Below are 16,410 nucleotides of genomic sequence, written 5' to 3'. Positions count from 1 at the left end.
ATTTTTTGTGGGGAGTAAACTTTGACGAATTGTCAACATGTGTGCAAATTTTCTTGAAGAACACATAATCCAAAATTCTTCCTAAAAAACCAAAATTGATGCTTCAAGAAACAGACTTTTGGAGCATGAATTTTTTTTCTCAGGAAATCATTTTTGGAATGTTGTTTCTTCATGAAGATTTGCACGCATGTTCAGAATTTGTCAATGTTTCATTCCAAAAGGTTCCATTAAAAAAATTATTTACATTTTTTTTAAAAATTTACTGTTCATGAGGGTGCATATGAGCTCGCGAGCAGAAACTTCATGTCCTATACACAAGTGTCACTCATTGTATATAATGTTTCTGATTTTTTTATGAAACATAAATTTGTCAAAATTCAAACGAATTGTATCATTTTTAAAAATTTATGTTGTGCCCAAAAATCTGAAAACTTTTCTGCACATGGTAGTACTTGTGTGATGTTGATCCGCAAAGTTTCGAGTTCAAATATTCTTTTATTTTTTTAGAGCAAATATTCTTTTATTTTGGAGAAACAGAAAAGAGAAGTCTTATTGTATGAATTTTAATGCAAGAATGGACGGTGAGGATAGAGGGTACACTGATATACGGGTACAACCAGAACTTTCCTTCCAACCATCATTCCTAAGAGGCCAGTCAAGCTGTTTCCGGACATTACCCTAAAAAATCCGAAAACATTTCTACACATCGTAGTACTTGTGTGATGTTGATCCGCAAAGTTTCAAGTTCAAATGTTCTTTTATTTGGGAGAAACAGAAAAGAGAAGTTTTTTTGCACGAATTTTAATGCTAGAATGGATGGCGATGATAGAGGGTACACTGATATAGGGGTACACTGATAGAGGGTACACTGATAAGAGCCCGATCAAGCCGTTCCCGGACCTTACCCCGGTGTCAAGTAAACTGTTCTCTTGAGTAACCAAAGTCCGTCAGATTACATTCCTGAATCAGATATCTAAACTCCTGCATGTACTATTCTGGATGTGGATTTCCCCCAAAGAATACATAATATCATCAAGATCGAAAAAAGCATCCATGGCATATCACAAACATCATGTAATTCTCTAATCCGTTGCCAAGTCAAATGTTTGTTCCTCCATTTCGTTGCCAAGTCAAATGTTTGTTCCTCATTTAGTACCCCCATACATGCCTCTGAGCCTCCATATATATTATCCTGCCCACTCCCCACAAACACATGGATATAATTGTCCGTTTCGTGTCGTAGGGAGATTGCCACTTCTTTTTTCTAGAACAATAACAAGGCCCCACTTTTGCCATCACTCTGAACAACTTCCTTATGGTCCATCCCTAACCTTCGCCTAAGACATTCAGCCGGCCTATTGTGAAGGTGTGTCTGTGATAAGAAAATAATGCTCCCCGCCCCCCTTGTGTTTCTGGACTTCCAAATGCGCACGAACTGTCAGACTTTTTAAGGGCACGACAGTTTCATCCTAAGATTTTCATTGCCGACGGCCCCTGGGGTCGCCGATGGATCCATTTATATTTTCTCCCAAGAGATTACTTCCTCCATATGGTTTGGGCATCTCCCAGCAAAAACGCCTTTGTTTTCACACGAGTACTATCAAAGGAATCTGATTTGCAGCTTCAACAATCAAAAGGACGCGGAAGTACAGTCAAGTTTTAAACACACAAGCCGGACAAAAAAAAATCAAGCAGAGGATATCAGGGCAATTTCCCCTTTGCAGATAAGGTGTATGTCACAATGGCACAAATATTCACGACGTTCACGAACACTTTGAGCTAGTAGCAAAAGCTTGAGAACAGAGCACGACAATCACAGTGGAAGTTTTTCTTCATTTTTTCTCTCGCGGGGTATCACAGTGGGAGCTGACGACCAGCTGCACCAGCACGGAACCCATAGAAGATAACAGAGCAGGACAATGACATGTCCCCTCCATACAAAGTCATCTGAAACAATGCTGTACAGGAATATACTTGTATACACACAATAACCGTTGTATGATTGGCCTCCATCGAGCAATCAGACTAGTAAAAAGAAGACGATGCCCGACTTGAAGAATAATTCCGACATACATTCGACGGGAACTACCAAGCTCACCGGAACGACCATTGTATCTCCTCTAGAGTTCTTCCCTTGGTCTCCGGCACCCAGAGGACGATGAACACGAGTGTGAACGCGCTCACGAGCGTGTAGCACACAAAGGTACCTGCCGAGATCGTAAACGAACAGAAATGATCTCCGTCAGGTCCGTGCCGCGGGTCCATAATTCTACTTGAGGGAAGAGGGAAGAGTGTGAACCTCCAGCACTCCAGCTGAGCAGCAAGTTTGCTGTCATTGTTATCCCAAAGGAGGTCAGCCAGTTGGCGAGCGTCGCGAAGCTTCCCGCCAGGCTCTTGATGCTAACCGGCAGGATCTACAAACACATAAAAAGTCCAGCAATATGGCTATGTGAATGCTCCAGTGACATGCCTAAACCACATTACTTATGAGCTATGGTGCTGGTATACAGTGTGAAGATTCACTATACCTCGGACATTATGACCCATGGAATGGCGCCCATACCGAAGGAGAAGGTGATTACACAAGCCTGCACAAGTGTCAGGTTAGTATTTCGGGCAGAGCTCGTGGATCTGCGATGTAAATTTTCAGACCAAACAATCTAGTTGGTGGATGGACATACCACAATAGCCAGCAAGGAGACCATGCTTAATATGTAATACATGTCAGAATCTTGTGGAACGTTGTCCTGGAACAAATTAATCATGGTAATATAAGAAGGTCATTCAGCACAAGAGGCCCTGCGATAATATCACCAATAAAAAAAAAATCCCCATCCACGTAATAGACTATTATAAGGGTGTTGGTATATCCGTATACTAAACAAGAACAACAATAACAATAACAAAGCCTTTAGTCCCAAACAAGTTGAGGTAGGCTACAGCTGAAACCCATAAGATCTCAAAACAAACTCATGGTTCTGGCACATGGATAGCTAACTTCCACGCACCTCTGTCCACGGCTAGTTCTTTGGAACCATATAGTAAAGAAACCTGAAAATACCTTGAGAAAAAATATGACGGCAACCGCAAGAAGGCTTAGAGTCATCCCGGCAGAAGAGATCTGGAAGTTGAAGCGAGAGCTAAATTATAGTTAGAGACAAGTAACAATCTGGTTTCACAGAGAGGAGGAAGTTACAATAAGTAGGATCCGTCTGCCAGCTCTGTCTAGTAACCAGGTTGTAATTCCAGTGGCAAGAACCTGATGATAAATGATGTCAGCAGCTTAATGTGAACTACTAAGAAACAAGAAATGATCTATATGAAGTTGCACACCATAATAGCTCCAAGTCCACATGCGGCCAAGTTGCTGTTTGTAAGACCTGAAGAGCTTCTCATGTTAAATATAACACTACAATATTGCACTGAAGGAAATTTAATGACCAAATTGTACAACTTGCCTGCAGCTTTGAAGATGCTGCCTGCATAAGACAGTATAGCGCTGATCCCACTTAGCTGTTGCAGTACAAGCAGACCAATTCCTAGCTGCCAGGTTGTACCACAATCATGATTACAAAATGCAATTGTGAATTTTGGTATGAAATAAACCAGCAAATCAAGGAAGTTACTGTCAGGGGCATGCGGAATTTCTTTTGGTTTAACTCTTGGAAACGGATTGCCGTCCTTTTGTTTGCTGATGCTACCGCTATCTGCGTAATTTGCAGAATATTAAAGCAAGCGAACATTGGTGACTAAGCTGAAAGTACGTCACATAGATAGATTTGTAGTTGGTCAGACTAGAAGAACGAAAAAGGAAGGTGCTTGCCTTTATATCATTCACTTCTGAGGTGATGTCGGTCTTAGATCCTCTCAAAACTTGTAGAGAGGCTTCGAAATCATCCATCTTGTTCATCTTTGCCTAGAGATTGATGCACAAGAGTGGTTAATGGAAATTTCAGAATGATGCGGCACTTTGTATACACTTGCGTATACAAACCAGCCATCTTGGAGATTCTGGAATGAAGAACATGCCAGGTATCAATATTGTGCATGGCAAGGTTCCTAGAAGAATAGAGATTTGAATCAGAAATAGTCAGGGTGCAGAAACTAAAAGCATACACATTCGCTTAAGCTCATAAAGTACTAGCGAAATCAGCATATAGATTACTAACACGGCAACTTTTCCTTCAAAAGCTTAAACAGAAATATTTGCCTAGTCATATTTGTGAACTTAAATATCAGAGGTTAAGTGAAAACAGCAAAGTTCAGTAACGAGTCGGCACTTAGTCATGTACCTATCAACGCAAGCATCCTCCAAGAAACAAACATGCCTAGCACATAGGCCAACATCATCCCCGTTGTTACAGACAACTGCAGAATGAACAATTGCACAAGCTATTAGGTCTTTGCTTGACAAGAAGACAAGATGCATGGGAGGATAGGCCTACTGGGTTCACAGAGCCCAGAGCGCCCCTCTTGTTCCGAGGAGAAATCTCTGCTATGTATACAGGCACCTGTTATCACATAACTCACAGATCAAGACCACGTATTTTAACTAGTCCAAGATTCTTTTGACAACAAATAAACTTCACAATGGGATGGTCTACTTTGTTCCAACAAGCCACAATACTGACATCCTGTTGATCTTTTTCTTTCTTTTCTCTGAACAACTTAACCAGATAGATGTGTGCATAGATCTTCCATGGCAAAAATAAGTAAACACAGAGTGTTCTTAAACTAACCGTGTAGGATATGATACCAACACCAAATCCTTCAAGCAACCGCCCCATATACAGAAACGTAGTGTCCTGTAAAACAAACGCCGACAAGCGTCAGGTTCAGAAGCAGCAAATGGTGAAACTAAGCTTCGGAAAAAAGGTATCATCGTACCTTTGCCAAGGAGATGGCAAGCCAACCGATGATGTTAGGAATAGCAGCAATCATCAACGCCTGGAAAATCAATTCACAAGCTTGTTAGAGCTCAAGAGAAGATCATCAGTGCAGTTAGGTACCGAAACACTGCAAAGATACGACCAACATACAGAAGTTTGACACTGCAATAATAAACCACCACAATTGGGGTCGACTTTGCAGTTTTCGCCAAAAAAGACACCGGCCCGCCGTAAGCAGTGATGACTTGCTTAACGGACTGTGAAGCTCTTTCTGAAGCGTGGGGCCGGACCTCCAGGCGGGGCGACGACGGCCGAGACCAAATAGCTGTTAGACATTTTCACGAACACCTCGCGTGCGCGCCAGTGCCTCCCTCTGGCTCGCGCGCTCCAGCTGTTGAGGCTCGGCTGTCGGCTCCAGTGCGTACCTGCGACGACCCTGGCTAGCTCCCGGGGAGGGACACCGGCTGGAACCCGGCGCGGCGCAGCTTGTCCGTCCGCGGCGGCGAGCTCATCCTGGCAACGTCCCACAGTCTCACTCCTGGTTTGGTTCATTCTCGCAAAGATTTCTTTACAGTATCGTACTCTCACAGTCTCACTCCAGTTTTACATACAAGTTCACTGTCAAAAATATACTAATTTGTAGTTATGCGAGACCATGAACACTAACCGAGGCAAATCGATGATGTTCGCCTCGTAAGACACTCTGCTCGGTAATAATATAGAAACACTGATGGACGTTATGGTCTTCTCCCATGTGTGTGTGTTGAGCTTACCAACTAGACTTTGCAAAGCACATGTGTTTAGCTTCTTGTTGCTAAGTTTTCTCATTAATTAGTTGTAGGTTGTAAATTATGTTTTCACTTAGCACGCGCATGGTTTTTTGTGGAGTCATCAAACTCTCCTCTCTCGAATTAATTATCTTGTCACATCAGATTTTCTTGGCAGTTTTAGGGCATCTTCAAAACGGACCCTCAAACCACCCGCACTCATCTAGATCAAGCAGTCCGGACGCACTTTGGCATCCAATGTCGTCCCGCATCTATCCGTGAACCAATTTGGTTGTTCGTTTTCCCACAATCGGAAGCAAACTAGGGGGGCTTTGCGGGAGTCCGAAGCTCCGCCACGCAGAATTCTGACACCCCAGGCCACCTGAAACTACATCTAGAACCCGTGTCTCCATCCCTTCTCCCTTCCTCTGCATATGCTTCCTCCCTCGTCAATGTTACCGCTATACCACTCGGCCGCCCGCCAAGCTGGACCTCCGCTCCAACTGGCCTTCACGCGCGCTTTGCCTATGTCATCGTTCCACACTTCCCAACCGTTCGTCGCGCAGGTATCATCCGCCTCGGCGGATGCTGTTCGGGGGGGGGGGGGTGACCAAGCCCAACAACTGTTCAATGCAACGCTCGTGCTAAATTTTTGACAATTTTCCTTCTTTCTTTGAAGCACTGGGTTCGGACATGGAATACATCTACGAGCACTTCGTTGAGTGCTCCACCGACAATGATGCAGACGGTCGTTATCGATGTGGAGCGTGCGGAAGAGCATGTTCTCAATTTCAAGGGATGGATTAAGGGCATGTTTGGTTTCAATAAGTCACCCGACTTATAAGTCAGGTGACTTAAAACTAGTGACTTATAAGTCACGCCTGTTTGGTTGTCACCTGACTTATAAGTCACTTGACACACCTTTCCACACCAATCAACATCATGCAGGTGGTGGGACCCACGCAAAAGGGGGTGACTTATAAGTTTTAAGTTGGGGTGGAGCAACTTATGACTTATAAGTTGGGGTGACTTATAAGTCGGGTCTGTTTGGCAAAATAAGTCATTTTTTCACTTTTCGACTTATAAGTTGGTGACTTATTTAGAACCAAACAGGCCCTAAGAGTAACAGGAGGTGAGGGCGCATAAATATTTTTTGATGTAAAATAGGGCATCCAAAACAACCAAACTACCTTGATCACTACATACTTCGATCCAAACATCCAAAGTTTTAAACACGCAAACTTTAAAATAGCACGATCGATTCCTACGGGCACTACAGGCAGCTACTCCTCATCATTAAGGTTGTCCCAGTCTTGTTATCCTCGTCGTCCCGCTGGACCTCGTTGGGCTGAACCTCGTCGTCCAAATCGCCCTTGATCACCCTTGAGGGCCCAGCCTCGTCCCCATTATTGATCGCCCTGTTGCACCGCATGTCCCTACTGCCAAACAAATCATACTCCGCTTGCACGAGGTGCGGATTTCCTGCGCCATAGCCACCACGTTTGTCTCAGGAGTGTTGCACTGCTCCAGGACGATACTATCTTCCATCTTCTCCTTGCGGGTCACATTATGCACTTCGGGACCAATGAACTCCGCCACCTCCCGGGATTAAACGTCGGGAAAGTTCAGCTCGCGCTTCGGCAGGCCGAACCTCCAACACGCAATGTCAGAGGCCCTGAGCCAATGTCGCTCCCCGTTGCACAACAAGTCGACGACGTAGTGGTTGGAATCAAATGCCGGGGAAGCCCGCCTTTCATATCGGCTCAGGGCGTGGCAACATCCTCGGCTCGGTGGTGGTGGTGGGGCGGCGGCCGGGGGGGCATAGGGTGGCGGTGGATCTAGTGACGAGGCAATGTGGAGGTGGCAGGAATCGCTTTGCGTCTGCATTTTTGGTTTGCGGCAGCCGCACAAGTGATGTGTATTTGCATCTCTTTGATGCAACATTTTTTTTGAGTCCTAATGGTCTGAAAATTGTTTTTTAGGCAGCTACCCTATTTTACACCATGTGAAGCTTCGGTCTAAAAACAATTTTTTAGGCAGCTACCCTATTTTACATCATGCGAAGATGCTCTAGTAGTCTACTACTCCAGTTCATTGAAAGCTGCAGCAGCAGAGCAGCCCATCTACCAACTCTACTGTAGCACACCACACTGTCACTGTGTAGGACCAATTGTGAGTAGCACAGTTAACGTGCTGCAGCTGTAGTACGTGTGGGGGCGTGTGTGGCGCGCATGCGTGTGCCTCATGGAGCCAGCTTGGGCACTAGTCTGACGGTGATCGATGGCGACAAGACCCACCGCGTCTCATATAGAGTACAACCTCCAATCATTTTTTTGAGATGCTAACGTAAATAAGTTTCGACCGAGCAATCTTATCCACGTGTTTTTTTTTGTTGATTTAAATGGTGAAATGGATAGATTGCTCACAAGATTGCACTGCTGTTTGTGTTGGAGTTGTGTCGAATATAGTATACGAGGTAGGTTACAGTTGGACTTGTAGTTGTATTGTGTTTACTCCCTCCTTTCATCTATATAGGGTCTAATGCGTTTTTCGAGGCTAAGTTTGACCAAATGTTAGAGCAATAATATATGACATGCAACTTATACAAAGCACATCATCAAATTCGTATGTTAAAGGAGCTTTCAATGATATAATTTTTACATTATGCATGTCATGAAGTATTAATTTTATTAATAGTCAAAGACGGTCTTGAAAAAACGCATTAGGCCCTATATAGATGGAGGAGGGAGTAGATAGGATATGGAGTCGTGTCCTAATAGGACACTTGTATCCTAGGCCTCTCATATATAGCAGGGCTAGACACACGATGTAACCTATGCCAACATAATAGCACAGGCGCGCAAGGGGGAGCAGGCGGCATGTGCCAGCGCCCGGGTGGCTGGTGTGCGGTATTGTGATGGTGTCACGGGGAGGAGCGCCCGTAGTCAGGCCCTGGGGATGTAGCCATATCGGTGAACCTCGTTAACAAATCTCGGTGTCGTGCTCGTGTGATTGCTTGGTCCTCGAATGATTGACGGTATGCCTTGAATTTATTCTAACAAGTGGTATTATAACAAGGTTCGAGAAGGTCACAATTCGTCGATGGAAAGCGGTGCAGAAGCATGCGGTGGCAGATTGTTTTCAATGGATCGAGAGTGTTCGATCGTATTCGACGAGATCGAAGCTGAGAAGATGTCATGGAACACGTGCAAGCGGTTGCGTCGTCACAGCAGGATTGCAGAATACTTTGGCTATTTGGGCAAGGCGTGGTGTGCATAGGAGGTGTACTGGATCGAATTGGATCGGTGGCGACGACGCGCATCGACATGGACTTGTTTGTAGTCGGATTCGATCGGACGCGCGCGCACGGGCGCTGGAAGCCTAATGTCGGGCGAAGGTGGCCCAAGGCCCTTCACGCGGCCCATAGGTAAGTGCAGGGCGAGGCCACAGACTTGAGTTGTTTGCTGAATTTGCTGTGACGAGAACAGATGCATACGTATGACCACTACGGGATTTGTTTGTTGAAAAAAAAGGAGTGGCCAGGGTCACGTGTGTGCACAGGGGCAGTTTTCTGCTAAGGTGCATGGAGAAGCTACAACAACAAATAGAGACAAGAAAAATTGTGCAGGTTGCATGGAAGTTTTTTGGGGTCAATTCGCTGAGAAGGCTTGGAACACGTGGAGAGGCTATGGAGGCGCGTGGACAAGCGCGTCTTAGGGATCATGTTTAACAGGGCGTCGAGTAATGCATGGTATGTGCCGGAAACATGATGCAGGGTGAAACATGGTCGCAGTCAGACAAGTTTGGCTGGGTTGGACCGAACAGTCTGACGGGATTGACGCAGGTCGGTTGGTACAGAAGACGGTGGTTGAGATCGGCAACGACGACATAGGAGCGTGATGCTGATGGTGACCGACTTCTGGGCGTGGAAACACGTGACGCTGACCTGAAGGCTTGTGTGACTTCGACAAGACTATGGTGCGGGGTTGATTCAAGATGGTGCACATGAGAGCTTGAAGTCGACGGGGCACGAGGGTGCATTGATCATCTACCATGGAGTCATGTTGAAGGTGGAGCTGGATTGAGGGGCTACGGTGTAAGGATCCAGAGAATCGAAGCCTATTCAGCTGGGAAAAGCGAGTGACATGCAGTTTGGACTGGAGCCCAGTGGTCTGATGGAAGCATGAAACTCGTCATCGGTCGGTGATGATCGGTGGTACTCTGTAGTGGGGGTTGAGTGGTACGGGTCGCGACCCTTTGAGACTCAACCGGGACAGCGAAGGCTCGACGCGGTAATAGCAGCGAGGCGTGCGGTATGCACGGGACATGAAGACGCGCCAGAGCTCTGGTGGTCATACATGTGGTGAGACAACTGCGAATTTGACTCGGGATGACTACAAGCAATGATGAAATTCCTTCAAGTTTCAGACAGGCGGTCAAGAAAGGAGCGGTGATGTTGAGTTCAAGTAACTCTTATGTGTGACACCCAATATGTGAGTTGTTCACTTTCACGCAGATCAGTGATCGGTGTATGATGATGTTGAATGGATACTCTGGAAGTTGGGAGCGCAAACTAGAGTAATGTGGAACTTAATTTTGCTCGAGTGTTGACTGTGGTCAAGAAAAGAAGGGCTACAAGTTGCAGGTGGAGTCACATGGAGTCTTTGAAGTAGTAGCGGTGCTCATGGGATAAGCTCAAGTCCAATGTACATGGAAGTTTGACGCATGAACAAATCCAGGATGGTGTAGAATATTCGCCAAGGTGGAGTTTGTTGGAGTTGTGTCGAATATAATGTACGGGGTAGGTTACAGTTGGACTTGTAGTTGTACTGTGTTTAGATAGGATATGGAGTCGTGTCCTAATAGAACACTTGTATTCTAAACCTCTCATATATAGCGGAGCTAGACACACGATGTAACCTATGCCAACATAATAGCACAGGCGCGCAAGGGGAGCAGGCGGCGTGCGCCGGCGCCCGGATAGCCGGTATACGGTATTGTGACGGTGTCACGAAAGGAGCGTCCGTAGTCAGGCCCCGGGATGTAACCATATCGGTAAACCTCGTTAACAAATTTTGGTGTCGTGCTTGTGTGATTGCTTGATCCTCGGATGATCGACGATATGCCTCAGATTTATTCTAACAGTTTGTGACAGTTACTACTTATAGTATACGGACGGAGTAGCTAGGAGCAGTAACTGCGCATGGAAAAAGAAGACGGACAGGCTACTGAGAAAATCTCACCCCTTTGTGCCCAACGTGCTCCACCATCTGGCCGCTGGCGACGGCCCCCGCCATGGCGCCGATGTTGGAGAGCGAGCCGAACACCGAGAACTGCAAGTAGCCAGCGTCGTCGGTCAGTCACTAGGATTCCGGGCATTGCCAGGCCAGCGAGTCCGGCAACAGCAGTAAACAAAGACGGCGGGCGATGGAAGGATGGTGACCTCGGAGATGGAGAGGTTGAGGTCGCGGGTGATGGCGTCCTGCGTCGGCGAGGAGAAGCCGCCGGTGAAGCCGAACTGGATGGGGCCGAGCGCCACGACGAGCGTGCAGAGCAAGGCGGAGACGTGGGACTCGCGTGTGCCGTACCACCAGCTCCCCGTGTTCGCCAGCAGCGGCTTCCGCGTGTCCATGTCGTCGTGGTCGCTCCCGCCGCTCTCGTGCCCTCCGCCGTCGCCGTTCATGGCGCCTGCAATGCCCTCGGCTCGCCCGCTTGCTGATGGACGAGATAGAGGGGTAGGAAGAACCCGAAGAAGAGGCGTTGAGATGGGGAGAGGTAGTTGGATGGGCTCCGGCTCGTCTATTATCAGGCCGGCAATCACGTCGGGTTTAATTGGGTCAACCTCTCTCAGACCCATGCCCGACACTCTGATCAGATCATTTCCCTACACACCCGTCCGAGCCCCGGTGTCTGCTCGCCACAGTTTATTAGTAGATTTTATTATCGGCCAGCACAAATGATGGGCACACCAGCACCGAAAGCTGTGTGGCACTCCAATACTTGTGCCTGGGATGGTCCATTTTGAAATATACACAAGTATTTATTTTTTGTGGATAATATACACAAATATGTGTGCCTCGAATTGTCCACTTTCACACATACTCTTTTTTTTGCGAGGGTAAAAGAGATTTTATTCCAGAATCACAGGGTTACAATCAAGAGGCAATAGTTCCTCCACGCAAGGTGGACCTCTACCTAGCCATACAGCAGTGATACTCTACGTATGACTATATAAAGCCAATCGATCTGCTATCCTGTTTTGTTCACGTTTAATTTTTGACGGAATAAACTCTCTTACACCCATGTGCCGCTGAATCTCAGCCACCAAATGTCCATAAGCAGAGAAATGAAGACCGTCCCCTTTCAATGCCATGAAAGCTTCTGACGAATCGGTCTGGACAATAATAGGCCCCTCAACGTGCTCAATAACAAGTGCCACCCCTTGCATTAAAGCATGCAGTTCAGCTTCTAGGGCGTCATTGCAGTTGAAAATACACCGATACGCCGCAAAGATGACGCTACCGTCACTTCGTCTCAGCACCATCCCGCTGCTGCTGAACTGTCTGCTTCCGAGAACGCACCGTCGACCGACAGTGCGGTTTGACCAGGGGAGGGTTTTGGCCAAGGTAGCACCGGTGCATGATTTCATGCCTTAGCTGGCTCTGTGACGAACGTAGACATCTTACCTTTGATTATATCTTCTATAGTATACCTTCTGGCCAGTTGTAGTGAGGACATGTAGCTCTGGAGATAATCTGCCGTCGCAGCGGTCGTTGGAATAGACTTAGCGGTGAGATCATTGCGTAGCGACCAAATTCTCCACAAGAGCATGATTGTGCAGTCCCTCATAGCATCATCACAGTTCATCAATATGTTCAGAAGTCAATCCTTCCCGGTGTCTTTCAGCAGCTGATTGTCTGGCAAAGGCCAAACCTGGCGCATATGGGTCCACAGCAATTGCGCGTGATCACATGTGATGAGAGCATGGAAACTTGATTCCTTCTCTGAACCACACAACGGGCAAGTGTCCCTAGTAGCTATGTGTCTGTATTTCTTGCATGCGTTGGTAGCTAAAGCCCTGGCCACCACTTTCCAGGCTAGTATTCGCATCTTCAGGGGCAACTTAGCGTTCCAAATACGTCTCCAAATCACCCGATGTCCTCCCGGAGCCGCACTAGACGACCCCAGACCTGCTTGCCCAACAGATGTAGCGAGCCGGTAAGCACTTCTCACCGTAAAACAGCCACTTCTTTCCGGAAACCATGCCAGAAAATCTTGCTCTCCTCTGGGTGATGTCCGGATCTTCAGAATTTCACCGACGTCCATCTCCCAAAAGTACTGCCTTAACCTGTTTACATTCCATGCTCCTGAATCCTCCAAAAAATCAGCCACCCAATTGTATCTGCAATTTCTTTTTGGGGTTATTGGTTTGGAGTCGTGCCTCCTGGGGATCCACGGATCCCTCCAAGTTCTGATCATAGTGCCATTTCCAACTCTCCAAATCAAGCCTTTCTTCAACAGTTCGAGGCCATGAGTGATACCTTTCCACACCGCAGAAGAGCTGGACGGGAACACCTTATCCAAAAGATTACCATTTGGGTAGTATTTTGCCCGAAGCAAGCGAGCACATAGGCTGTCTGGGGTATGTAATAATCTCCAAGCTTGTTTCGCAAGCAACGCTTGGTTGAAGGTGCACATGTCCCTAAACCCCATGCCCCCCATATCCTTGGGCAAGATCATCTTCTCCCAGCTTAGCCAGGCCATCTTCCTCTTGCCATTCTCCACTCCCCACCAATACTGCCTCATCAACCTTGTTAGGTCATCACACACGGACACCGGCAGGCGGAAGACACTCATAACGTAGGTTGGTATTGCTTGTGCCACCGCCTTAATTAGTATCTCCTTATTTCCGGTTGACACATACTGTTCACTCCAATCCACTAATCTTTTCCTTAGTCTGTCTTGCACGGTCTCAAATTGCCCTTTATGTACTCTTCCTTCTGGTACAGGTAAGCCCAGGTATTTAGGTTCAAAAACCTGTTGTGTCACTTTCAAAATACCCTTCATCTCTACCGCCACCGCCTCAGGACAGTTGTCCGAAAAAAGGATGGAACACTTTTCAGGGTTGAAGTTGACCCGTCGCTCTAGCATAAGTGTTCAACAAACCTTTCACAATGGTAGCTTGGTGGTTCGATGCTTCAAATAGTAACATAGTATCATCGGAGAACAATAGATGTGAGATAACTGGAGCACCACGGCAGATTGAAACCCCCTTAAACTCTCCCTCATGCACTGACTTGGATAACAAGGAGGACAGAGCATCAACTATAAACAGGAAGAGGAAGGGAGACAGGGGGTCACCTTGCCTTAGTCCCCGAGAAGGAGAAAACGACTCCAGTAGCTTGCCGTTAAACTTAACCGAGTATTTCACAGACTTCACACAGGCCATAATCCATGTAATCCACTCCAACGAAAACCCCCATTTTATTAGGGCTTGCTCCAAAAACTCCCAATCTACACGATCATATGCTTTCGAGAGATCCAACTTGTAAGCACAAGCAGCAGGACTGTTTGGTTTCATAGTTTGTATATGATGGATGCACTCGAAAGCAATTATTGAGTTATCTGAGATAAGCCTCCCAAGGATGAATGCGCTTTGATTCTCCGATATCAGCTCACCCAACAACGGTCGCAACCGATTGACCAAGCACTTAGACACGATCTTGTACAGCACGTTACAAAGACTTATCGGTCTGAAATCCTTTAGTTCCTTAGGGTGAGGAACTTTAGGAATAAGGACGATGGCCGTATCATTCACTCCCTCTGGCATATTTCCTATTTTAAAGAAATCCAAAACAGCAGCAACAATTTCCGTCTTCAGCACAACCCAATTGCGTTGGAAGAACCTTGCCGGCAAGCCATCCATTCCCGACGCTTTGATCGGCCCAATCTGAAACAGGGCATTAGACACCTCCACCTCTGAAAACGGCGCACACAGCAAATCATTCATACCCTGTGTCACTTTAGGAGTTATACCTTCAAGCACCTCCATAGGTGTAAGTGTCGGATCTTTGGTGAACACTTCCTAAAAATAAGAGCTTGCCATGCGTTCCATGTCTGACGGTACGGTGCACCAAGACCCATCTGTTTTGCGTAGGCGTTGGATATAGTTCCGGCGCGCACGCCACACCGCCCGTTGGTGCAAATATGCAGTATTCCGCTCTCCCTCTTTAAGCCACGTGATCCGTGACCGTTGTAACCATAACATCTCTTCTCTATGGAGCAATTCATCCAATTGGTACATTTTCTGCCTTATCAATGACCTGTCCGCATCTTGGAGTTGCAAGTCAGCTAGCTGCCGCCGTAGTTTCTCGATTTCAGATGTGACATGACCGAAGTTCTCCCTACTCCACGCACGCAAGTTCGCCATCATCTCCTTCAGCGCATCCTGAACAGCACCAAGAGTTCCGCTCGGCTTGCTTTGCCCCCACCGGTTCGCAATGACTGAGGCCAGTGCCGGGTGCCTCTCCCACATGATCTCGTACCTGGTCGCGGCTCTGTTTTTAGGTGGCTCCGCATGCGATAACCGAACCATCAACAGACAATGGTCCGAGCAAGACGACGCTAGATGATCCACCTGCGTAAAGGGAAACATATCCTTCCATGCTTCATCAGCACAAGCTCTATCCAACTGCACCCGGACGGTTCTATTCCCAGCTTGCCCATTATCATATGTATACGGGATCCCGGAGAACCCCAAGTCCATTAATTCACAAGCCAGTAGGCAATCCCTGAACTGCTGCATTTGACCCTCAGATCGTTGCGTTTGAGAAACATGTTCATGTTGCCACATGGCTTCATTAAAATCCCCACACACTAGCCACGGCTCCGAGGATATGGCACGTAAATTTGACAGCGCACTCCACATACGGTGCCTGTTCTCCACCCGTGGCTCTCCGTACACATAGGTCGTCCTCCATGTTTTATCATTTGCTGCATCTACAATACGCACGTCTATATACCGTGCACACGAGTCCAAAACTGTCACTTGTAAATTTTCATCCCAATAGAGGGCCAGGCCCCCACTCAACCCATCACCGGAAACACCTGCAAAACCTCTCATCTGTAGTCTAAACTTGATCTTCTCCATCTTGCTTGAGGCTTGTCTAGTTTCAGAAAGAAATACCAGCCCCGGGGAATTGGCTTTGCAGAGGGCCAACACCTCGCGAACTGTCCGGCGGTTCCCCCCGGCAGTTCCAAACTAGAGAACTCATTGTACCCGGCGGTCCTCCTCGAGGGAGGCCGCCGATCGAACATCCGAAGCATCTTCAGAGACAGTTTTTGCACGCTTGCTGCCGGAGCTGCTAGTTGGTGATTGTACATCATCACCCTCTTCCCCCTTCCCAAGGGCCAGCATGAGGATACCAGGAGGAACCATGGAACCTCCAGACCTGTCACCTATCCCCTCCTCATCCATCGCCAGTCGCTTCCGCACAGATGGATCGACTTGCATAAGTGTGTGTGTGGCCTTCGACGGGCTTGTAGCTGTATCCAACGTTTCAGGATCCACCTGCTTAGGTAGCTTGTTCACACGGCTTGGGGTATAGTCAGGCTTCTGCTCGCTCCCCCGATTACCACTTTCCGGCCGTGGCTTATTAGGGCCATCAACATATAGCCACGCGCCAAACTTCTTGTTTTTCTCCTCATGGATCCCGTTCCCACACTCCTTGAACTCATGGCCTATGATGCCACAT

At 47.2% G+C, this 16,410-nt stretch overlaps 1 protein-coding gene across 3 annotated transcripts; it reads right to left on the bottom strand.

Moving 5' to 3' along the window:
- Nucleotides 1-1,710: 1,710 nt before the first annotated feature.
- On the bottom strand, nt 1,711-11,529 carry LOC125511391 (sugar transporter ERD6-like 4). Of its 3 annotated transcripts, none has more exons than XM_048676751.1 (17): nt 11,100-11,518; nt 10,900-10,989; nt 4,888-4,947; nt 4,740-4,805; nt 4,446-4,511; nt 4,293-4,368; nt 3,995-4,059; nt 3,824-3,916; nt 3,627-3,707; nt 3,459-3,543; nt 3,334-3,380; nt 3,197-3,259; nt 3,062-3,121; nt 2,682-2,747; nt 2,529-2,588; nt 2,300-2,414; nt 1,711-2,207 (listed from the first exon to the last, which is right to left on the bottom strand). In XM_048676751.1, the coding sequence occupies exons 1-17, from the start codon at nt 11,511-11,513 to the stop codon at nt 2,095-2,097; spliced, it is 1,620 nt and encodes a 539-aa protein (XP_048532708.1). In that variant the 5' UTR covers nt 11,514-11,518; the 3' UTR covers nt 1,711-2,094. The 3 variants fall into 3 exon arrangements, 2 of the variants coding, with proteins under 2 accessions (XP_048532708.1, XP_048532709.1); XR_007284979.1 differs by having other exon boundaries at nt 2,150-2,207; nt 3,062-3,140; nt 11,100-11,529; XM_048676752.1 differs by lacking the exon at nt 4,446-4,511 and having other exon boundaries at nt 11,100-11,519.
- Nucleotides 11,530-16,410: the final 4,881 nt, after the last annotated feature.

Source organism: Triticum urartu, chromosome 5 (genome assembly GCF_003073215.2).
Source record: "Triticum urartu cultivar G1812 chromosome 5, Tu2.1, whole genome shotgun sequence".
Taxonomy (NCBI): Eukaryota; Viridiplantae; Streptophyta; class Magnoliopsida; order Poales; family Poaceae; genus Triticum; species Triticum urartu.
The sequence above is the reverse complement of the archived record's forward strand: the minus strand, read 5'-3'. Positions and strand labels throughout refer to the sequence as shown.